General features: G+C 40.7%; 1 protein-coding gene across 10 annotated transcripts in view; it reads left to right on the plus strand.

The window, feature by feature from the left end:
* DAB1 (DAB adaptor protein 1) overlaps positions 1-25,352 on the plus strand; it is a 1,320,323-nt gene that overhangs the window by 998,225 nt on the left and 296,746 nt on the right. For all 10 annotated transcript variants that reach the window (XM_074265817.1, XM_074265819.1, XM_074265820.1 and 7 more), the window contains one exon: positions 7,530-7,733. In XM_074265817.1, coding sequence (XP_074121918.1) covers positions 7,667-7,733 — 67 coding nt within the window. In that variant the 5' untranslated portion in view covers positions 7,530-7,666. The remainder of the gene's footprint in view (positions 1-7,529; positions 7,734-25,352) is intronic.

Genomic DNA, 25,352 nt, shown 5'->3' on the forward strand with positions numbered 1-25,352 from the left:
GGAAGGAAGGAAGGAAGGAAGGAAGGAAGGAAGGAAGGAAGGAAGGAAGGAAGGAAGGAAGGAAGGAAGAAAGGAAAGAAAAGATTATAAAGTACACTGCTAAACGAGTTCTCTCTGATAAAATCATAGATTCTTAATGTAAAACAGAAAAAAGAAGGAAGAAAGAAAATAAGAAAAAGATTATAAAGTACATTGGTGAATGAGTTCTCTCTGAAATCATAGATTCTTCATGTAAAACAAAGAAAATAAAGGAATGAAGGAAAGAAGAAAGAAAGATAATGATGTACAATGATGAATGAGTTCCCTATAATGAAATCAGATCCTTGGTGTAAACCAAAGAAGGAGAGGAAGAGGGAAGGAAAGAAGGAAGGAAGGAAGGAAGATTATCCACACAAGAGGATTATCAATTTAGACATTACTGACTTTGTTTGTACTAAGCCACCCTACTGTGTCCAGAGACAAGAAGGATCACTGTAATGAAATATTATTGAGCTATAAACATTTAATGAAACAGTGTGATCCATTAGCTAAATGAAATGTTGGTAAGGATGCCCAATTGCTGTCTAATAAATTCCTGTAATATTTACTAAGCCCCGCCTACAACTTTTGGTGTATTTGATTTGATTAAAGTAACACATCTCATTCTCACCCTCATTGTCTTGTTGGAGCTTGATAAATATCAGAATAATGACAGTACTTTGGACTTTCCTTGGTGTTCAAGAATAGTGCTGGGAGGGGCCTATAACTGGTATAGTGGATAGAGCATCAGCCCTGAAGTCAGGAGGACCTGAGTTCAAATGTGGCCTTAGACACTTAACACTTCCTAACTATGTGACCCTGGGCAAGTCACTTAACCCCAATTGTTTCAGGAAAAAGAGAACAGTCCTGCATTCAAGGTCTGATTTTAATATTGATAAATTTGTGACTTCAAAGCAGTTAGTTTAGTCCTGTAGGCCTCAGTTTCCTTATGTGTCAAATGAGGTGGCCAGATGACATGATTTTTGTCTATTACAGGACCATAGGGCTCTAATGGGATTGATGGTATCCCTGCTGGTGATTTGCACAGTGTGTAGGAGTTTACCCTGAGTTGTTCTCCAAATCTGGGTCTTTGGTGACTCTATCAAGTGATTTTATCTTTCCTCTAACTGTTCCGCCATTTCCATGTATGGGAGGTTAGTATTTAGCTGTAGTATTTAAGGAAGGTATTGCTGGGAACTCTAAGAATGGCCACAGCCCCATCGCCCCATTACCTCGAAGCATCATTTTGGCTCTTGGTTCCATCATGTGTATTTATTTCTAAGATGCCAGTGGCTCTTCAATTGTCTTTCTGAGATCTTTCTTCAAGGTTGCTTTTTTGGTTTATAGATTCTTCAAGCATTTCCTCCACTTTCCTGCCATTTTGATTGTGCTGTGCTATTTCTTTTTGTATCTCTGTTCATTTAGAGTCCATCTTTGCTATTCTCTGCTCTGTTCAGGGGAATGGACAAAATATTTTCAGGGCACTTCCTCCTTTGATCTTTAGGACAAAGCCTTTGAAGGGAGACTTTGAGAGACTTTCCCATGTTCTTCCTCAACCTGACTGCCCAACTTATGATTGTATTTCCTAAGGCGCACATTCTAAAGTATAATCCAAGCCCGGATATTACACCACAAAACAGGTCTGACAGAGGCCAGTGACACATAAATTCCCTTTTGTCCCAGACACTAGATTTTGGTTACTTTGGCAAGGTGGCCAGAGCTCTTTGGGTACCTTGTTACACCATTACAGAGCATTGGAGCCCACAGCACTTTTTGTTATGTGAATTTCTTTTTTTTCTCTTCTTTAAAAATCACATTTCCTGCATTTTATAGTCAGGAAATTGAATATTTGAGCCCACATGGAAGATTTGATATTTATTCCTATTTAATTCCATTACATTAGTTTTAGCCCAACATTCTAACTTCTTGAGGTCATCTTTGATCTTAATATTGTCATCTGCTCTATAGCTATTTAGCTATCTTTCTCATCTTCTTGCTATTTTTAAGTGTGGGGTGTGTGTGTGTGTGTGTCTGTGTGTGTGTGTGTGTGTGTGTGTGAGAGAGAGAGAGAGAGAGAGAGAGAGAGAGAGAGAGAGAGAGAGAGAGAAAGAGAGATAGAGACAGAGAGACAGAGAGAGACAGAGAAAGAGAAAGAGAGACAGAGAGAGAGAACAGAGAAAAATAAAAACAGAGAGAAGCAGAAAGAGAGATTCAGAACAAAGAGAAGGAGAAAGATACTGATAGGAGCAAAATTGAGAAATAGAGAGAAAAAAATAAACAAAGACAAGACAGAGAAAGAGAAACATGCAGTGAGAGAAACAGAGACATAGAAAAAGAAAAATAGAGACAGATAGAAACAGAGATAGAGAAGTAGAAAGATAGAAGCAGAATCAGAAAAATAGAGAAAGAGGAGAGACAGAGAAAAAACAGACAAATAGAGGAAATAAAAGACAGAAACCCAAACAGAGGGAGATAGAGAGACAGAGAAGTGAAGGGTGAGAGAAAAGAGGTGAGGAGGGAAGAGGAAGAGGAAAGCCAAAGAACCAGTAGTTGACTGGAAGGAACTGAATCTGGAGACCAAAGGCTTTATAGCCTAACTCTTTTTTTTCCTTGAAGGAGCATTTACACAAGTCATTTCTCTTTCCTCCATTGTTTCCTCTCAAAATGATGGATTGGACTAAATGCAGAGGCTTAAACCCTTTTTCTAAGGCATTTTCTCATTTGCCAGGTTGAAGAAGTCTAGAGACTGCTTCTCAGAATCATGTCTTGAAATCACATCAAATAAAATCTCTTTAAAAAGGGATATTCAACCTGATGGACTGCGAGGGCCCTTCCAACTCTAGGTCTGGGGTCAGGGATACTGTCATTTGATTTGAATAATGGCTCTGAACCTAATTAGAAAGAAAACAAAACAAAACAAAACAAAACAAAACAAAACAAAAAAAAACAATTATATCTGGAAACCTAGTTATCAAAATGAAAAACACCAAAAAGAGCAAGTTTAGGACCTCAGGGTTCAGAACTTGCTGACTAAAGGATTCCTGAGGTTTCTTTTGGCCACAGTATTTTATGTATTTGTGCGCCCTGCCCATTACTGCATACATGCATGCACATGTGCATGCATGTGCATGTGCACATAAGTGTGTATTCCCTTTCCGTTCCAGGCCTCATGAGCTTTGTGCTCCTGTTCCCTCTGCCTCGTTTATTGTTGGGGGTTGAATTCCGTCCCGTGTGAGCCAAGGCTTCCCCATGGCTCAGCCCTCATCCTAGACAGCCAGAGCGTCTGTAGTGTACATCTCGATGTGAAGAGCTCATTATAGAAAACCTGACACACTTCAGGAATATTAAATTACCAGAGCTTGCATGGCGCCAAGAAACATTATTGAAGCTTTTCAAAATTCGGGAAGAGTCTGAATTTCTCTGATAGAATTTCATAGCTTCTGCAAGGGGTGGGAGGAGAAAAAATGATTTTAATTGTCACGTTATTCCAGGTTGTGGTGGACTTGATTCTCCTGAATTACAGATAAATGCGTTTCTGAAATATTCCCTTGTAGATATGGCCCAGTGTTTTTAACTTCTTAAGAAATCAAGAAGGGACTGGGTCCAGGTAATGGCATTATCTCGCTAAGCTGCCAGGACGTCTCTCCCTGTTTATTAGGAACCAAGGAGACTTTTCTGTCCATACAGACAGATGTGCATATATGCATGCACATGTGCATGTTATCTCCTTACTTCCCAAATTTGTAAGACCTTTTGGAGGTTCTTGAATAGCAACATTTTTTGTAGAATGGGGATGTATATCAGAGAGATGACTTAAAATTCATTAATGACAGCATAGGGAGGAAGGAAGGAAGGAAGGAAGGAAGGAAGGAAGGAAGGAAGGAAGGAAGGAAGGAAGGAAGGAAGGAAGGAAGGGAAGGAGAGAAGAGGGAGGAGAGAGGGAGAAAGAAAGAAAGAAAGAAAGGAAAGAAAGAAAGAAAGAAAGAAAGAAAGAAAGAAAGGAAGGAAGGAAGGAAGGAAGGAAGGAAGGAAGGAAGGAAGGAAGGAAGGAAGGAAGGAAGGAAGGAAGGAAGGAAGGAAGGAAGGAAGGAAGGAAGGAAGGAAGGAAGGAAGGAAGGAAAGAAGAAAGGAAGAGGGAAGGAGAGAAGAGGGAAGGAGAGAAGAGGGAAGGAGGAAGGAAGGAAGGAAGGAAGGAAGGAAGGAAGGAAGAAAGAAAGAAAGAAAAGAAAGAAAGAAAGAAGAAGAAAGAAAGAAAGAAAGAAAGAAAGAAAGGAAGGAAGGAAGGAAGGAAGGAAGGAAGGAAGGAAGGAAGGAAGGAAGGAAGGAAGGAAGGAAGGAAGGAAGGAAGGAAGGAAGGAAGGAAGGAGAGAAGATGGAGGAGGGAGGGAGGAAGGAAGGAAGGAAGGAAGGAAGGAAGGAAGGAAGGAAGGAAGGAAGGAAGGAAGGAAGGAAGAGAGGGAAGGAGAGAAGAGGGAGGAGGGAGGGAGGAAGGAAGGAAGGAAAGAAGAAAGGAAGGAAGGAAAGAAGAAAGGAAGAGGGAAGGAGAGAAGAGGGAAGGAAGAGAAGAGGGAAGGAGGAAGGAAGGAAGGAAGGAAGGAAGGAAGAAAGAAAGAAAGAAAGAAAGAAAGAAAGAAAGAAAGAAAGAAAGAAAGAAAGAAAGAAAGAAAGAAAGAAAGAAAGAAAGAAAGAAAGAAAGAAAGAAAGAAAGAAAGAAAAAGGAAAGGAAGGAAGGAAGGAAGGAAGGAAGGAAGGAAGGAAGGAAGGAAGGAAGGAAGGAAGGAAGGAAGAAAGAAAGAAAGAAAGAAAGAAAGAAAGAAAGAAAGAAAGAAGAAAAGAAAGAAAGAAAGAAAGAAAGAAAAGGAGGGAGGGGGAAGCAGGGAGAAAGGAAGCAGGCAGCAAGAAATGAAGGAAGGAATGAAACAAGAGAGGTCAGAAGGAAGGAATGAGGGAGGGATAGAAGAAAGAAAAGAAGGATGAAAGTGGGAGGAAGGGAAGCGAAGGAAAGAAGGAAGGAGGGGGAGAGGAAAGAAGAGTGGTTATATTAAGTGTTTAATATATTCCCTGCATCATGCTAAACCTTTTATAAATATTATCTCATTTGATCCTCATTAAAACCCTGGGAGGTAGGGACTATTATTATGTTGATTTTAATCAATCAATCCACTCAATATTTGTATAACCCCTCACTTAATTTGAGCCAGGCACTGTGCTAAGCTCTAAGAATATAAAAAAGAGGCACAAGGCAGTTCCTACCCTCAAGGAGCTCGGAGCTCACAAAGTACTAAGGGAGATAGTACAGAAGCACAAATTTCCACAACAAGCTACATACAAAATAAATAGGAGATAGCTAATAGAGGGAAGGTAGTAGAAGTAAGAGAGGCTGGGGATGGCTCCTTCTTTTTACTCTTTCTCTTTATTCTTAATCCTGTTACCATGTTCTCAGGTCTACCAAAGAGAAATTATATTCATGCCAGCAATCACCATTCAATAAATTTACCTTTAAGTTTAAGTTTAGGTTGATTTAAGCTTTTGGTAGCATAAACATCAGCCTCGGTGTTGGTCAAGCAGACTCTTGGCTCTTGGCTCCTCACCACTTCTCCATTCCCATCCCCATTGCCTTGCTGTGATTGTCCATCATCTCTGGGACCCTGAAGACCAAGGGCCCTGGCATTGTGGAAAGACAACTAGAATTGGAGTAGAGATGGGGACAGGTTGGCTGATGCAAAAACCACTGGGGTTGGAGTTGGGTTTAAATCCAGTTCCACCATTTGTTAACCTGTGATGCTGGACTACTTATTTAACTTCTTCAGACTTCTGTTTCCTTCTCTCTAATAAAGGGATATTCAGCCAGATGGACTGCAAGGACCCTTCCAGATCTAGGTCTGGGATCAGGGATACTGTCATTTGGTTTGAATTCTGGCTCCAAAGGCTTCCTCATGTGTGTCCATGTCCTCAGTTTCTTCATCTGTAGTACGGGGTAATCTTGAAATCTACCTCCTAAATGGCATTTGTTCTTTATAAGTACTATGGAATCAGGAGATCTTATGGTTAGAGGAATTACAGGTGGTCACAGAGGATGGGAAGTTAAGAGTTATGACTTTGGACCCACATGGGCCATTCAGAGGCAACATGGCCTATGGCTATAAATATTGGAATTCAAATTAGGAGAGGTGATCTCCAGGTTGTGGGTCTGTGGCCAGGGCTCTGCTTCATCTGTGAAACAGACATAAAACTTTTGCTAACTACTGCTGAGAGCTGGTATGGGCAAAGTACTTGGCAGACTTTAAGCCGCCAAGTAAGTGCAAATTATTTTTATGATCCTACCTCAGAGCTCTTGGAACCAACAGAGGTCTTTTTCTCTTTCTCCATGGTCTGATATAGATAGGCTTCCTGACAATAATACTCAGCTAATGAGTTCTAGTCTGTTTTTATGTTTATCCTTCCTCTTCCTCCTCTACTTTTCCTTCTCCTCCTTCTTCTCTTACTTTTTCTTCTGCTTCTTCTTCCCTTCTTCCTCTTCTCCCTTCCTTCTTCTTTTTCCTTTCTCTCTCTCTCTTCTCTCTCTCTCTCTGTCTCTCTCTCTGTCTCTGTTTCTCTCTCTCTGTCTCTGTCTCTCTCTCTTCTCTCTCTCTGTGTCTCTCTCATTCTCTCTTTCTCTCTCTCTCTCTAATTCTCTCTTTCTCTCTCTCTCCTCTCTCTCTCTTCCTTTCTTCTTCTGTCTTTGTGTCTCTCCTTTTCTTCTTTCCTCTTGCTTTCTAATCTTTCCTTTCCTCTCTGAGTTATTTCTTCTCCTTTCTGTCTCTCATTCTCTCTTTCCTTTCTTTTTCTCTGCTCTTTTTTCTTCCTTCCCTTATTCTTAGTCCTCATCCTGTTCTCTCTCCCCCTTCCTCCATCTTTTTCTCCCAATCTTATTCTTTTGTCCTCTACTTCTTATTCTCACCTTACCATCTAGCTAGAGCCACAGCATACCCTCCAAACCTGGCACCACAAATTGGCTTGTGGGAAAGTTTTATATAACTCACATTTGTCATCCAGCCCTTAAAACCTGATTGTGTGTCAAGTTCATAGCCCCGCTGCTCTCCACCATTGCAGGAAAGGCCGTGAGTCACTTCTCAGAAGCCCTTCTTGGCTGCCAGGATGCAGATCCAGCTTGTCTGAAGTATGCCCCTCCCCTTAGAAAACTCTCCATATCTGTTCTTGGGTCATTCTTGGCGTATAATTTGGATTATCACCAGGCAAAAAAAGAGGCAGATTGAACAATGTGGAAAAGAGGCCCTCGAACTCCCAGCCCCTCCTTGTCCAGGCTCATACCTAGGACTTTGGTCTCAGTCTGGCCTTTGCCATGTTGAGTTTACTGAAAGATCCTTGCATCTTTTGTCATGTCCGACCCCTTCCATTACCTTGTGAATTATGGTGGGGGAGAATGAGGGTCCCTTCACTTGTGTTCTCATCTCCCCGATTTGCTTTGCCTAGCTGACCATTAAGATCACTATTGTTGTTTTGTGTTTCAGCCCTCGAGTGGAGCGAGTGAGATGTGCTGTCGGTGGGCATAGTATCTGAAGGGAGAAGCCGTTCTCTGGGAGAGGAATTCTCAATGAGCCTGCCCAAGACACTGGATCTGTGTGAAGAGGACTAAGGATATAATAGGATGTCAACGGAGACAGACCTGCAAGTGGCTGTTAAATCCAGCACCAAGAGAGACTCCAGAAAGAAAGGTAAGCGGATGCGTATCCCTTCCTTTGCAGCCGTAATGCGCCTTGCCAGGCTGATGGATGACAGACTATCTAGGAACACATAAACTTCAGAGGGAGCCTGGGGAGGAGCGTTCCAACTGGGTCTGTGGGACTTACAGTGCGGCATTGTTGGGCTGTCGGCTATAAGGGAGGGGGGCTGGCTTCAGGCCTCTACCGACACAGGCTGTGGACCGGGAGAACCTCTTTCATTGAGTGGCCTGTCATTCCTGATTTGTTAGTGGGGTTTGCTAAAATGCCAAGTCTTCCTGTAAGCGTCTTCTTTCCCTTCTATTAGCCATGTTTCTCTTTCCAAATCACAGGTCAAGACTATGACAGCATGGTTTGGGGAGTGGGAAGGAAGGAACTGAAAAGAAAGGGTAGTTCTCATGGGAGAATGGGATTATAGATGGGGAATAGATGTGTTCATTTGTGTCACACACACTATATAGATAGAGATGCATTCACATATATATATATGCATAAAATATGTATATATATGCAAATATATGTATATACGAAGTTATTCTCTCCACTAATGACAATAATAATAAATAAAACAATAATAAAATGTTCTCTCTCATAAGGTTCATGTACCCTCAAAATATAATGTGTGCCCTATAAATACATACTAATTCATATATATATATATGAGAGGCGGCATGGAAATATTAAGAGGAAAATGACTTCAGATTCTACTTTGGATGTATATCTTCTATGTGATCTTTGTCAATTCACTTCTCCCTCAGAACCTCAGTGTCCTGAGATCATTATTTTGTGTTTGTACATGTATATGTTTGTATATGTGCATATACATATGTATTCATATATATGTATATTGCTATATATTGTCCTGAGATCATCTATTTTGTGTTTGTACATGTATATGTTTGTATATGTGCATATACATATGTATTATATTATCATATATATGTAATAATATACATATACATATATATATATGTATATGTATACGTATATGTATATGTATATGTATATATATATATATATTACACATTTATAAAATTGGGGAAGGGAGAATTTCTTATTTCAGCAGCAATGGGAACTCTTATTATGGAGACTCTTTCCACCCATGAAACTCAATAACTGTCCTGAAACTTACTGTATTCGAGAGTTGCCTACAACACTGGAATATTAAGAGTCTTGCCCAGGATCACACAGTGGTAGTTTGTACCCAATTTAAAGCATAAATGATTGAAGGTTTGTATGCTGACTAGAGTAAGGAGCAGAGAACCAGGAATATCATTGTTCAGGTCTTTCTTTTGATACCCACCAGTGGTGGGAAGATGGGCAAGTAATTTAACATGTATGTACCTCAAGCAAGTTTTCAAATTTGTCTTCTAAAATAAGTCATCGCCAGATAAGGGAGACATCCTTATTTGGGGCCAGAAGGAGAGGAGTTCCCATCCCGACCATTCTCTTTGCTCACAAAATCACGGATATGTTATAAATTTGCAAATTTGCAAATGATACTCTGCCCAGGAGTAATATAGGCATCCTATGGAAACCCTCTGTGCTTTTGAGGGGAACCCGTGCTTAATCCTTTTAAGGGGAGAAAAGAAGACTAAATTGATCACAATAATGCTATGTACTGAATACTACAGGGAAGGCATTTGCAGGCATGTGGGCTTTTTAAGTCTTTCTGCTATCTTTAAGGGAAGGCGTTGGGATTTGGGACTTGGAGGAACTTGACTTGCTTTTCTCCATGAAATGCTCAACTGAATCAAAGCCCAGCCCTGGAAAATCTTTAACTAGTTAAAATTACGGGTCAGACAGACACCATATTGGTGAAATATTAACTTGAAGCACTCATGGGACAGGAGCGAAGGCAGTGGGTTAATATAGTTCAACTAACTCAGGGTCACAGAATCAGACTCATGGATGGGATTTTGGAAGCCATTAAGTCTAAACTTTAGATAGATAGATATAGATATAAACTTATATATATATATTATATTTATATACATATGTATACATTCATATATTTACATTATATTTAATTTATTATATTTTATGTTTATATATTCGATGTATAATATATAATTTATATAAGATATAATATGACTTATAATATAAATTTATAAAATTTATTTTATATATATGTATATATATATATATAAACCAAGGCACAGGGGAGTTAAGTGACTTGCCAGAGAAATAACTTACCATGTCTGAGATGGGATTTGAACTGGAGTCTTCTTCAATTCGATACTTATGTAGTCAGGGCGTGAAGAAAGCCAATGACATTGGCTCTCTTGCTGTTCCTCATAAGGGACACTCCATCCCCAGCCTTCAGGCATTTTCCCTGTGGTGCTCTCCTTACTCATCTCTGTCTCCTGGCTCCCTTCAGGTCCCAGTTAACTTTCTTCCCTTTATAAGAAGCTCTTCCCGATTTCCCTGCCTGCTGGCTCATGCCCTCTTGTGATTATCTCCAGTTTATCCTGGTTTGAATCTTGTTTGTTGTCTCCTCAATCACATCTCAAGTTTTCTGAGGGTTCGTACCACTCTCCTTACTTTTCTTTGTATCCATACCCTAAGACATATACTATTAGGAGGGGAAGAGGGAGAGAGGGGAGGATGGAAATTGAAGAGGAAAAAGGAAGGTAGATGAGAGGAAAAAAGAAAAAAAAAAAAGAGGAAGAAAGAACAGAAGAGATGGGGGATAAGGAGAAGGGAAGAGACAGAAATAGAGGGAGAGACAGAGACGGAGGAGAAAGTAGGGAGAAATAAAAACAGACTTGGAGCTCTTGGGGGTGTGGGATAAAGAGTGAATTCATCTTACTCTTCACTGATATTAAGACTATTCCCTTTGATTTAATAAATATTCATGAAAGGCTGGTTCTCTTCTGTGGCACCTTTCTGGCTGTGAGTTTGCAGCTGCCCTGTTGGAGGCTGGGTCCATATCACCCTAAATTGAAACTGAGCCTCCGGGGCCCTTTTCTGGATTGAAATTTCTTCTCTCTACATTTTGAAGTAGCCTTAGGGCACAGATTTTGTTAACTAAAAATTATGTCCCCAGTATGATATTGGGGCCTTCTCCCTTCCAAAGAAGATATTTGACAAGAATTTTAAGATTTTTCTCTTGCTTTACTTGACCTCGAGAGGGCAAAACTGGCAGCAAGGGGTGGAAGCTGCATGGTGAAAAATGGAGGGTCCATGTTAGGAAATAATTCCTAGTGATTAGAGCAATCTCAAAGCGAAATAGGCTCCCTGGAGAGATGAGAAGGGGGGTCCCGGCTTCCTTAAAGGACTTCAAGCAAAGGCTGGGGAGATGGAGGACAGATGATAATTTGGGTCAGTTACTATTTGGATTAGATTGCCTCTGGGATCTTTTCCATGACACTGAGGTTTGGGGAGTCTGTGAGACAGTCCTAGAGAAAGCTTTCCCTCCCCCAACCCCTTTTCTCTCTCTCTCTCTGTTTCTTTCTCTCTCTCTCTGTCTCTCTGTCTCAGTCACTTTCTGTTTCTCTGTCTCTGTCTCTGTCTCTTTGTCTCTGTCTTTGTCTATCTCTCTGTTTCTCTCTTTCTGTGTCTTTCTGTCTTTGTCTGTTTCTGCCTCTCTCTCTCTCTCTCTCTCTCTCTCTCTCTCTCTCTCTGTCTCTCTCTCTCTCTCCTCTCTGTCTGTCTCTCTCTCCTCTCTCTCTGTCTCTCTCTGTCTCTCTCTGTCTCTCTCTCCTCTCTCTCTGTTTCTCTCTCTCTCTCTCTCTCTCTCTCTCTCTCTCTCTCTCTCTCTCTCTCTCCCTTCTCTCTCCTCTCTCTCTGTCTCTCTCTCCTCTCTCTCTCTCTCTCTCTCTCTCTCTCTCTCTCTCTCTCTCTCTCTCTCTCTCTCTCTCTGTATGTGTCTCTGTCTCAGTCTCTTTCTATCTCTGTCTCTGTCTTTGTCTATCTCTCTGTTTCTGTCTTTCTGTGTCTTTCTGTCTTTGTCTCTGTTTCTGCCTCTCTCTCCTCTCTCTGTCTCAGTTTCTTTCTGTCTCTGTCTTTGTCTCTTTGTCTATCTTTGTCTTTGTTTCTGTTTTTCTCTCTCTCTTTGCCCTTCTGTCTCTTTCTCTTCTCTACCTGTCTCTGTCTTTCTGTCTCTTTCTGTCTCTCTCTGTCTCTGTATATCTTGTCTTTGATTTTGTCTTTCTAGCTCTATCTCTGTCTCTTTCTCTTCTGTCTCTTTCTTTCTATCTCTGTCTTTGTCTCTCTTCTCTCTGTGTCTCTATCTCTCTGTCTGGGTCTATCTCTGTCTCTGTCTCTGTCTATTTTTGTTTTTGCTTTTCAGTCTGTCTGTGTCTCTGTCTCTCTTCTCTCTCTGTATCTCTGTCTCTGTCTCTCTTTATCTGTATCTCTCTTCCCCTTCTCCTTCCCTCCCTTTCTCTCTCCTCCCCAAACCTGTTGAAAACAAGCAGGGATTCTTCACATCAAAGCTAACCATAAGCATATTTCACAGGAGAATGAGTTTCCCGACAGGCTGTGTATAAACTTTAACTAGTGTATTCGCTGTTCAAATAAGAGATGGATGAAGTCAGAAATAAAGTCATTTCCTTCATTTATTTTTTATTGGATTGTGTCACAACATGTGCCTCTCCCTCAGATGGGGCTGATTCCAGAAGTGGGATTTGATGGATGATTGGAAACAAGCGTGAGCCGCTCGGGTTCATTACCTGCCATGAGTGAGTTGGTGCCGGTGCCTCCTGGCGACAGCGGGACGAGGCTAAAACAGGGCTCACTGTCCGGGCACCAAAAGGCCTGGGATCCAGCTGGGGAATCTTGAACAAGTCACGGGACTTTCTGAGCCTCAATTTCTTTATCTATAAAACTGGAAAAATCATCTCTAACCCGAACCTCACACTGACAGCTCAAGGCATTTCAATTTAACCCACATTTAATAAGCACCAATTCTGGGTCAGACATTGAGCAAGACACTGGGGAATTCAAAAAGGAAAGCAGTTCTTACCCTCAAGGGGGCTTCCATCCTACCAAGAGGAAACAATAAATTTGTAGTAAATTTAAAAATAGTGGGGAAATAGTATATTCGTGTTTGGTAGTCAGTCGTTTTCAGTTGTGTCTGATTCTTTGTGACCCCATTTGAGATTTTCTTGGCAGAGATGCTGGAGGAGCTTGCCATTTCTTCCTCCAGCTTATTTTTCAGATGAGAAAAAAATTTCCAGGTTAAATGACTCACTCAGGGTCACAGAGCTAGTAAAAACCATCTGAAGCTGCACTTGAACTCGGGAAATAAGTCTTCCTTCCTTTCAAAAAGTCAGGCAGCAGGACTTTGGCCAGTAGGCGGGCAAGTAGGGTGAAGGCACCAGGACATGGAGAGAGCTTCTATCCCCAGAATATTAGTATTCATTGAAGGAACTGGGGGGGGGCTATAAAAGAGATGACAGGGGGCATTACATCAATAAAAGGATGGCTCCGGACTAGAGGGGGTGAAGGGTACAAGGTTTGCTGCTGAGGACACAAAGACAAAATTAAAATCAACTCCATTCCCCATGGAGCTTTTGTTCTATTGGGTGGGTAAAAGATGTCCTAAATAAGTAAATAAAACACTGGGGAAGGCAAGAAGGCTAATTTTTCAGAAAAGATCAGGAAAGACATCCTAGTAGCAGGTGGTACATGAGATGAGGGCTGAAGGAAGGGGTGGAGTCTTAGAAGCAGGGGCAGAAGGCGGCACATTTGAGAAGCCACAAGTAAGTCAGTTTGGAATAGAGCGTGTGCAGTAGAAGAAGGTCAAGCACAAGGTCACAGGACACAAAACAAGGAGACCTCCCATAGGGCAGCATCTCTCTCCCTTGATGGTCAGTAGATCATGGAACAGCTCAGAGGATCCTCGATCTACAGGTAAAGAGAACTTTAGCAATCATCTCCTTTTTTTCAGACAAGGAAACTGAGGCTTGAAGAGGTTAAGTATGTTTCCCTGGTAGTGAGTAGGAAAGTAGAGAAAGAAAGAGGAGCTAATCAGCATTTATATAGCACCTACTGTGTACCAGGCTAAGTGCTTTACCTATATGATCTCATTTGATTCTTACAACATCCTGAGAGATAGGTGTATTTTCCCTTTTTTTTTACAATTGAATAAACTGAAGTGGGCTGGGGTTAAGTGACTTTCCCAGGATCACACAACCAATAAATGTCTAGAGGCAGTTTTCTAACTTTCAAACTTCCATCTAAGACCAGCCATGATAGTTATTTTCTTTCTTTGCCTGGAAGATGCCATTTGGCTGCAGAGCAGTAGGTTTTTCTCCTGCCCCTGCTGCCTGATGGCTTCCTACCAGTTTTGTTATCTCTTACTGACTTTGGTCTCTGTCCCTCACTTTTCAATTTGGCTCTGAGAAGCTCTGGGGCCTCCCGCCTCCACCCACTTGGGAAGAAGAAGGATCCATTCCCATTAATCTCATCTGCTTTTTCTGACCAATGACCTCATTTATTTTGGGGAAGACCTGGCTTTACTGCTTCCTTGAAAAAGTTTAGCTGAGATGCCCTTGGTAAATAAATACTCTGCCTTCTGGGCAGTGAATCCCACTAAGTGTTTCAAAGATGGCTCATTGGAGGGAGCGAGCACTTGGAAGGGCAGCCCAGAGGATATGGCCCAGGGACAGTCTTTCATCTAGTGAGCAGAAACTTCAGGCTCTACACTGGGCCAGGCCTTGGGGCAGGAGCAAAGCATGACACATGTGTTGGGCTATTCTTCCATCACACATTTACTTCTCCATTTTCAAGTGTAAATCTGGGAGCTGTGCAAAATTCTCACTAAGGTTCTAACTCCAATATTGCGTCCTAATGTCTTAAATTCTAAGATCTCATGCAGTTCTCAAATTCTATATTCATTCTATGTTCTAGGCTGTTTCCCTACATTGTTTTTTTCCCATTCATTTCTCTCTCCCTTTCCTTCCTTCTTCCTGCCTTTTCCCTTCCCTTCCTCTGTGTCTATCTCTTTCTGTGTCCTTCTATATCTCTGTCTCTTTCAGTCTCTCCATCTTTATCTTTTTGTCTGCCTGTCTTTATCTCTTTCTGTGTCTCCATCTGTCTCTGTCTCTGTCTCTCTCTCTCTCTCTCTCTCTCTCTCTCTCTCTCTCTCTCTCTCTCTCTCTCTTGTCTCTCTGTCTCTCTCTCTCTCTCTCTCTCTCTCTCTCTCTCTCTCTCTCTCTCTTGTCTCTGTCTCTCTCTGTCTCTCTGTCTCTCTGTCTCTCTCTCTCTTGTCTCTGTCTGTCTCTGTCTCTGTCTCTGTCTCTCTCTCTCTCTCTCTCTCTCTCTCTCTCTGTCTGTCTCTGTCTCTGTCTCTCTCTCTCTCTCTCTCTCTCTCTCTCTCTCTCTCTCTCTCTCTCTCTCTCTCTCTCTTTTAATTATAGCTTTTTATTTACCAGATATATGCACCCAGGTAATTTTACAACATTGACAATTGCCAAACTTTTGTTCTAATTTTCCCCTCCTTCCTACCCTCTCCCCCAGATGGCAGGTTGACCAACTCGTGTTACATATGTTAAAGTATAAATTAAATACAATATAGATAGATAGATAGATATCCAAACAGTTTTTTGCTGTACAAAAGGAACAGGACTGTGAAATAGTGTACAATTTTTCTTTGTCTTTATCTCTTTCTGTGTCTCTCACTGTCTCCATCTCTCTGCCTGTCTCTGTGTCTTTGTCTCTGTACCTGTTTCTCTGTTTCTGTATTTGTCTCTCTGTCTTTTTTTCCCTTTCCTCTCTCTTTCTTCCTCCTTCCTTCCCTACCCCACTTCCCCTTCCTCCTTTTCTTTCTCCCCATCTGTCTTCCCTCTATCTCTCTGTCTCTTTCCTCTGTCTTTCATCAGTTAATTCTCATTTCCTGTGCTAGGGCTCCCAGCATGTCTCACTCCAGCCCCTCAGCTCCTTTGAGCAGCTCTTCCTTGAGTCACAGAGCTCTTTGTAATGAGGGATACTTTAGTATTTATGTCCCTCATGCATAGTTCAAAGATAATGGGCACTTAATAGATGAGGGTGTATTAATTGACTGATTGACTGTATTCTCAGGACTCTTCACTTTGAGACACCTAAATAGTGCAATAGACACAGGTCTGGACTTGGTGTCAGGTGCTAGATACTGAGCAAGCCGATTAACCCTTCTTAGCCTCAGTTCCTCATCTGAAAAATGGAGATAATAATACCTACTTTTCAATATTTTTGTGAGAATCAAATGAGCTTGCATATGTAAAGCACGTTACAAATTTGCAAGTACTATATAACTTCTGCCATCATACTATTGCCCTTACTAGTCTATTATTATTATTATTAAAAGTAATAATAACAATAATGACATTAAAATAACTTAAGTACACAGTAGATAGAACACTGAACCTGAATTAGGAGATTCTGAATTTGAACTTAGCCTTGGAAACTTACTAGTTTTGTATAACCCTAGGCAAGCTACCTAACTTTGTCTACCTCAGTTTCTTCTTCTGTAAAATAGGGATAATAATAGCACCTACTGCTCAGAATTGTGAAGATAAGTCAAGATAACCTGTAAAGTGCTTTGCAAAGTGCTACATAAAGGCTTATTACTATTTGTTGTTGTTCTAACATCACATGTTCTGAAGTTTTTTTCATCCTTGGCATTCTGTGATCATAAATGGAAAAGGAAAAAGAGCTTCCTCAAACAACCCGGCTTGTATGCTTTCCAGTGCTACACAAACAACCTTGCTCCTGCTTCCATCCATTGCTCAGTTTGTCCCCCATGTCTAGAAGGATGTTCCTCTTCCTTTCTACCTCTGAGGAGCTCTAGATTGCTTCAATGATTAATTCGTGTTCCATCCTATATAAAACATTTCCTGACCTCCCAAATGTTTGTCCTCCCTCTTACTTCTCCAATTACTTTGAAATTAGAACACGTGGAGTCAGAAAGGTGTGAATTCAAATCCAGCCTGAGGCACTTATATGCCTTATGATCCTGGACAAATCAAGTAAAACTCATCAACCATATTTTCTTCATCTGTAAAACGGGGGTGATAACATGTATCAAAGGGCTTTTGCAAGGCTCAAAACTGATTTTGACAGGTGATGGCAAAGCTTAGAGCCCTCGATGAAGAGAAATGATTATATTGATTATGTGTTTATTTGCACAGGTCCATTTTGGTGGAATGCAGGCTCCTTGAGGGTCAGTTGTTTAATTTTTAAAAGCCTCTGTATTCCCAAGGTTGCACATAGTCCATTCCAAATAGAATATCCTTAGGACATGTGCAATAGTTGATTGAATCTTAGCCAGAAACATATGTTTTGCCTGAGGTCCTAAGTTGTCTGGGTGCTGGAGATCTGCATTTGAGTTCTAGCTTGTATTAACCAGTGTGGTGACCTTGAGAAAGCTAACCTCCTCCTTTTGGCTTTAGTTTCCTCATCAATAAAATGCCAGAATTAGCCTGGCTAATCCCTGAGAATCCGTTCCAGTTCTAAAAGTCTGAGACTCTATGAACTGCAAATGAGAAATATTTAACCTGGAGAAAAGGAGACTTAAGAGAGATTTAATTCAATTCAACAAACATCTCTGATCTTTAAGTTCTACCTTTGAATATTTAAAGGGCCATCATCTCAAAAAAAAAGAAAGATGATTAGACATTTTCTACTTGGCCCTAGAGAAGAGAACTAAAACTCATAGGTAGAAAAGTTTAAACGAAGGCCCATCTAGAATTCATATGAAAAAGAGCTTCAAAAGAATTCAGTTCATTTCAAAAGACATATAAATGAATGAAAAGGAATTAAATTAGCATGCATTAAACGCCATGAGCTCCATTGGTTATTGGACTGAAAAAATGGAAATAGTCCCTGTCCTTAAGGTACTTACATTCTACTGGAAGGAATATATGGAGTCGATGAATAATGTTATATATTTACTATATACCAGGCACTGGGGCAGGCGCTAAGGAAAGCAAAAACAAGGTCCCTACCCTCTAGGAGCTGGGAGAGACAACATGAAAAAACATCGTACATCCAAAATATGTATAGAGTAATAAATGATGAGAATCAGAGGAAACATCAACTAGAAATTATTATTTTTGGAGAATAGCATCAACACACTCCTGGAGGAGGAGTTTGAATAAGATACAGAGGAGCCAATTTAAGGATATTGTTGGGGAGACCCATTCATTGGATGGAGTTTGACCACTAAGGACTCTTAGAATTATGATGCACCAAAATTCTAAAGTCACTGGGCTAGACTCAGTGGAGTTTGGTTCACAGGCTCAATCATAAATCTCCAAGCAAAGAGTCCTGGGGTTACTTTCTTTAGGAGTCACATTTATTAGGGAAAACAGGCAGGCTAGCAGTGTTTGGGGCAGATTTATACCCGGGCCCTGTCACAGCTAGGGGAGAGAACTCACCCAGTTAATGGGCCTCTTCTGTCTTTAACTGTGATTTGCAAGCTGGAAAACTTCAAAATCAAGGATTTTAATTACGTTAATACATAAATTTCCCTTTGGTTGATAGGGGAGGCTCTTCTTGGGGAGACAAGGCAGTTATCTATGGTAAAAATTGACCATCAGATTTTATTATGTGGGCCTAATAGAGACCTCATCCCTTTCTGTGAGTATATGATCTTTAATTTATTAAGGAATACCTCACTCAGCAGGGTCATTTTCAGTAAGAATTTTTGTTTCAAGTTTAAATGGTGACATAAATGTGGGGAGGGAAACGACACACATGATTTTTTTTTTTTGGAAGTCGCATGTATAAGCCCTGCCTGGGGACTCTGAGATGTTCAGAGCAGCAATTATAAGAAGGATTTTGCCTTCTCCTCTGTAACTGCTGTTCAGTAAGCTACTTATCTTTTCCAGATGTGTGCCTGGAAACATCTGGGACTGTAATTTACCATACTATAGGACATGTTTTGACACTTTGATGGATGTATCTGAGATCTCATTGCCACAGGGATTCCTTTCATTCATTTGATTTCAGCATCACAAACATTTATTAAGTGCTTGCTGAGTACCAGGAACTCTGTTAGGCCTTGGGGAGCCAAAGATAAGGAAAATGTTTCCGGCCCTCTGGGAGCTTCTGTTCTCCTTGGGGAAGGAAGAAAAGGTGAATGCAAGCTGTATGCAAATAAATAAAGTGTAGGAGATTAATAGAAGGGATAGATTGCCATTGTACCAGCTTTTTTGCTATCAGTCTGTAATTCTTAATTATGTCTTTCATGAAACTCCAGACAGTGTTTCTCCGAATCCTTTGTAGAACCCAGCACCCGAGACTGAGAGTTGGGAATGAGCCCAATGGCTATTAGATCATACCACACTTGAAAGGAAGCATTGTTGTAAAATACTTAACTAGTAATATAACAGAACAGGCTTCTGCATGAAGTCCTCCATAGATGGAACACTGTTTTTGGAGTCAGGAAGGCCTGGGTTCAAATCTTACCTCAGATGCATAGAGACTTTGCAATCCTGTCACTTTGTTCTCTGAGCCTCAGTTCCCTCATCCATCAAACAAATATGTTCAACTTGGTGGTTTCTAAAGTCTCTTCTAGCTCTGAATCTGTCTCCTGATGGCTCTCTCAAAGCAGTTCATTGCACTTTTGAATAGATCGAATTATTAAGAAAGGCAGCTACGTGATAAAGTGAATAGAATGGTGGACATGGAGTCAGGAAAATCTGAATTCAAATTTGGCCTCTGCCACTTTTTTACTGTGTGAGTCTGGGCAAGTTACTTAACTCTATACTTGTCAGTTTTTTTTCCTTATATAAAATGAGCTAGAGAATGAAAAGGCACTCCAGAAGCTTTGCCAAGAAATCTTAAATGGGCTTATGAAGAGTGAGACATAGCAGAAACAACTGAACACTAAAAATTGTCAGGAAAGTTGGATTTTGTTTTATTTTCCATGAGGTCAAGCATGAATTTGCTCCTTTTCAGTTTTTACCTTTTATTTGTAGGTTTGTTCTTGGAGGCCAAATGACCCAGACAAATACCTCTCACACATGATTTCTTTTGCTATTTAAAACAAAACAAAAATAAAAACCAGAGATCCCAAATGCAGTTTGATCCTTGGGGTCATCCAGCCTCTGTTAAAACATCTCTAACAAAGAGAAGAGGATGCCATATTTGGAATCTGGAAGACCTTACTTTCACATCGCTCCTCACGCACTTGCTCTCTGGCTGATCTCAGGCTTCACTTCTCATTTTCCTTATCTGTAAAATGAGGAGTCTTGATAAAATGGTCTCTAGTATTCTTCAAATCTAAACCTCTTATTCTACGATCCATGGATAAGTAGAATCTAACCACCTTCCAAGTCAGCACTCTCAATATTTGGACAGCTCCAATTCATAGGGAACTTTCCCCCATCTTCTCTCCAAGTATGTTTCCCTGTTCTTCTTGCCCATGATTGCTCGGGTTGCTTTTGTCTAAATTATTTTTTCAAATAATCCTTCAAGTGCCTGAAGGTAGTGATCTCCCTTCCACACACCACCCCAGTTTTTTTTTTCCTTCCATGAAAAAGCATACCCAGTTCCTTTAATTAATTCTCAAATGCATAAACTCAGGGTCCTTCACCCTTCTGGTGAATCATGAATTTTCTTTCTAAAATGCATTTCCCATAAGTGGATCATTTCTGATTATTGAAGACAGATATTTTCTGAAATGTCTAATTTAAATATATATATATATATATATATATATATATATATATATATATATATATATATATATATATATACTAAGTCAAGGAAAGTCTCCAAAAGAAATGCCCCCCATAAATCCATTGATATTTTATGGTTATCATTGGAACACATAGTACAGGGATGGGGAAGGGGTTGTCAGTTGTCTGATTTCCAAGAAAAGAGGCTTTTAAAGACTATCCCATCACAGAGGAGCAATGTAGTCTATGGATAAGTGCACTGGACAGAGTTAGGAGAAATCTGGTTTTATCTTCTGCCCTCACATGTCCTGGTCAGGGCATTCCAAAAGTAGAATGAGTTAGTGGGTTGTCTTGGGAGACACTAGGCTTTTCATTCCTGGAGGTCAAGTTGATCATTGTTGACATGTATGGTAGAAGACTGGCTCGTCATGGATGGAAGTCATCATTTATACTCACAGAAGATCAGGGAAGATTTCCTAGAGTCAGCATGAGAGCAGGCTATTAAAGGAAGTGGTCAGATCTTGCTAATGGAGTGGGGGTAGGGGGAAAGGAAAAGGCATGGAGAACAGGGAATCCAGAAAGGACAGGACTAGTTGTTCTGGGAATGGTGAATGCTCTTACAGGGTTGGGACTTAGAACATGTGAATTTTTGAGTTTTATCATTCAGGACCAAATGAATGGTGTCACATGTTAGTCTTTAAGGATTTAATAGAAGAAAGCTCCCTGAGAACCAAGTGAGAAATGAGCTAGGCTTTGGCCTGGGCATGGAAGGAAGGGAAAAACTCCTTAGGAGGAGGAAGAAGAGAGAACAGGAATGCCCAAATTGGGCCTAGAGAGCAGTGAATCAGTCAGGCTGCAAGAGGACATCTGGGATTGAGAAGAGATACAACTGGAGAGGAATGGGGGGGGCCGATTGTGGCGGGTCAGGATGATGGACTAAGGAGTTTGGACTTTATCCTGAGGCAGCAATTGTTATCATTATGGTAGCTTACAATTTCTGCTGTGCTTTAAGTTTTTAAATAGCTCTAGCTCTTTGGGTGACTGTCCCATGAGGTATAGATTAAAAATGTTTTTTAATTTACATTTCACAAATAAGGATATAGATTCAGAATAGTGATATAAGGCTGGCCTGAGGCTATGTAGCTAGGAAATGCTGGAGCCCAAATTTTAATCTAGGGTTTTGTTTTGTTTTTTTGACATTCTCAAATCTATCCTTTGGTCACCAAATGGGAGAGCATTGGTGATTTTTGAGCATTTGTTAATTTTTTAAAAAGCTACTTGGTGTTCACCATGTATAAGACCCTATGCTGGTCTTAATATAACCTAAGCTTAAGCTAGTAGAGAAAAGTATAGGGTGGAATGGGGTGATGCGATATGTCCTAAGCAATACCATATAATATCCTTTAAGGCAAAAATTATTTCACTCAGGACTTTCTAGTGCCATTGTCTGATACAAAATTCAGCACACATGCTCGTTGACTGGAGATTTACAAATCCGATATCTCAGGATTTTAGAGAAGAGAAGATTCGTTTGTTTACTCATTAGTTGATTTTTTTCTTCCATCCATTTGACAAACAGTTTTGAAGTCTGGGAAAGATGATAAATCCATAGTTCCTGCTGTCCTTAAACTCATACCCTAGGAAGAGAACAAGGAGAAATGCAAATTACTGCAATACTCAATATTGTATGTAGAGAAATCAGAAAGGTCCACACACGGTGTTCTGTAGTCACTTTGGGAGTCACAGAAAAATGATCATAGAAGTCAGGAAAGTGGCTGAGCTCAGGGCTTTCAAAGCCCTAACTTATAGAGGGAAGGGGGATCTCAGCAATAAACAAAGCATTCTGTGGTTAGCGGAATGGCAGTAGATGTTTCCTACTTCAAATTGCTTAGATTAGTTGGAGGTAATGCTGGGTTCCTGAGTTCTAGCCCCAACTCTGTACTTGGCCATGAACTTGGGAAAAGCACTTAATGAACCCTTTGGCCTTAGCATCAGGAAGACGTGAATTTAAGTCTTGTCTAGGATTTCTTTTTGTCAGTTATGATGAAGTGGGAATTCCTTTGGTGGATGGTAGTTGTGCAGAGCCCCTCTGCCTCTCAAATGCTCTGATTCTGTGTCATTCTCATGACAGTTGCTAGCTGTGTGACTATGGGCATAATCACTTAGCCTCCCTAGGTTTCCAAATCTAGCATAGAGAGTGGATGCCCCTTCCCTTATCTAGTTGTGATTAAGACTCAAACAAGATCTTCAGATCTTCTAAATCTTCAGTGTTATTTATATTGTATTTGTATTATTGATGATAATAATTCTCCAGATCTGAAAATTGCTCTCTCATGTCCCCAAGGATCTCTTAAGTGACAACTTGTTTCAGTAGGCAGCCTTCTATATCTCCTTCCAGTGTTTGCCAATGTGGATCATCTCCTCCTCCTGTGTGTCCATGACTCTGAAATGTCCTAATTCTCCCTGGACCCAGTTGATCACTCCTTCTCAATCTCCTTTATGCATTTATCATTCATTCTTTTTGCGGTTGTACTTCAGGGATCTATCTTGGATTCTTCCTTGCTTTCTCTTTATACCAAGGCTTGGAAATACTCAGGCTCCCAACCTGTTTTTGTTCATCTGTGTGCTAAGAATGGATTTAACATTTTAAAATAGAGCTTATAGAAAAGCAGGGGCCAGACCATATTTGGCCCTTGAGTTATAGTTTGCTAACTGCTGCTGTGTACCGTGTTGTTTGATGATCTCATTAGCTTCCATAGATTCACTTATCATCTCAAATAAAGGTTGTTCAGATTTTTCCAGCCCTAGTTTTTTTTTTTTTGTGAACTTCAGCCCCAAACTGATGATTGCCTACTGGACAGTGCCATCTAAGCGTCTTGTAGACACCTCAAATCCAAAGTGTTTAAACCAGAACTGTTCCCCAGATTCATGACCTCAATGCCATCCTTGACTTTATTCTCTAACCTAACAGATCCCATCAATTTCCAAATCTTGTCACTTCTACTTCCACAGTGTCTCTTGTACAGTTCCCATTTGCCATTCATGTAACCAGCATGCTAGTTGAGAATGGAAACATCTCTCACTTGGATTATTGTAATAACCCCTAATTAGTCTCCTCAAGTCTCCCCTCATTTCTGTCCAACCAAAGTAATTTTCTCAAAATATGCATCTGATTGCATGATCTATCCTTGCTCAACAGAGTCTAGGGATAGTCTCTTATCTCTGGGCTCATATACGGTTTTGCATTTACGTTGGTTCTACCTTTCCAGTCTTCTCCAGAGTCTGTTCCTATGTTTTCTATGGTCTATTTCTATTGGTTTATCCACTTTTACACACACACACACACACACACACACACACACACACACACACACACACACTCATACTCAACCCCAATCAATTATTGATGGAGTTTAACTTCACAAAGAGCACAAGTGACATCATTTGACCTTCTTCAGCTTGGGGGATATGACTTAGCTTTGTCAACTCTTGCCAGCTGGTGGTGAGGGATGTGGTGAGTGTTCCCCGTGGCAGAGCTTGGACTCCAGTTCATAAACTTGCTTCTCCAATTGGAGAGAGTTGCACCAAATGATGAATAGCAGCCCCACATCTTATCATGTAATTCAGAATGATGTACGGGGCTGTTGGAAACTGCGTTTGACGAATGTGCCCGGGAAAGGGAATTATCTCCAACAATGAAAAATGTTCTTATTATAGGATCCTAAAAAAGATCAGGACCCCTATCATTGGGAAAATGATCAGCGCTGCATCTCCTTATTAATAGTGATGTGGTGGCGCGTGCTAACGGCCTTGGGAGCTGGGTGGGAGTGGTGATGGATAGATGGGTGTGCAGGAAGCGGGCTGAAATTATGAGCGGCAGCTTGATTGTGGATAGCGCCGGCAAAGTTTACAACTTGCTAATAAAATGAGAGTCCATGTTATAGCTCCATCAGCCAGCACCCAACAGCCTTTGATAAGGCTGAGTTGTAGCTATGCCTATTAAGCTGTGACGACAGGTTATGGGGAGAGAAACTGGATTAAATGTACCTTAATCGCCCAGGTCGTTTCCATGGCTATGTTGTGAAAAAAAAAAAAAAAAAGAATCTCGGTGCTGAAAATATGAGAGGATGAGTTTTTGGTCCTGGTAATTGACTTTAGCCTAGTTTCACCCTGATTAACTCTATCTTTATTTGGTATTCCTATCCTTTTCCCTTTGGCAGAAATCAGAATTTTCCAATTGGAAAGGGCCTTAGAATTCACTTGGTCCTCTCACCCCACCAAAAAAACCATGAACAAAAATATTCTCTGACATCTACTCTGTCCTCACTGATCTTAAGTGATAGGGAGCTCATTACTTCCCATGATGTCATGGGGGACATTGTAGCACTTTGGCCTGGACAGCTTATTTTTTTCCTTATGTCTCAAGCCCAAATTATCTTACTCTCTTCATACTATTTCCCCTAATTCCACCTTCTACGGCCAGACAGAAGTCTAATCTCTTTCTTCCCTGACACCTTTCTTTTAGTATTTGAAAGCCTACTACAAACATGCTCCAGATCTGAAAGCTGCTCTCTCAATCTCTTAATTGCCAACTCTAATTTCTTTGTCTCAGTGCGTAATCTTCTTGAACTCTCTCCAGCATTTATCCTTTATCATGCATTCTCTGTCTCAGAGTCATGGATTTGGATTTGGATCTGGATCATGGATTTGGAAGGGACTTCTGAGAGTATTTATTTTATCCCACTCATATTACAGATGAGGAAACTGAGATGTAGAGAAGCAAATTGCCTTGTAACACTCCAGGAACTAGGATAACATCTGGCATATAATAGATGTCTAATAAACAATTTAGGTTGATTAATTGTCTACAGGAACAAGGATCAGCATTGGGATTTGAACTCATATTCTCTGACTGTTCCGAGTGTTTTTCCCCATTTTGACATGTTATTTCTCACCACTGTGTTTGATCCTCACCATGACCCTGTAAGGTGAATCTTAAATA

Source organism: Sminthopsis crassicaudata, chromosome 4 (genome assembly GCF_048593235.1).
Source record: "Sminthopsis crassicaudata isolate SCR6 chromosome 4, ASM4859323v1, whole genome shotgun sequence".
NCBI lineage: Eukaryota > Metazoa > Chordata > Mammalia > Dasyuromorphia > Dasyuridae > Sminthopsis > Sminthopsis crassicaudata.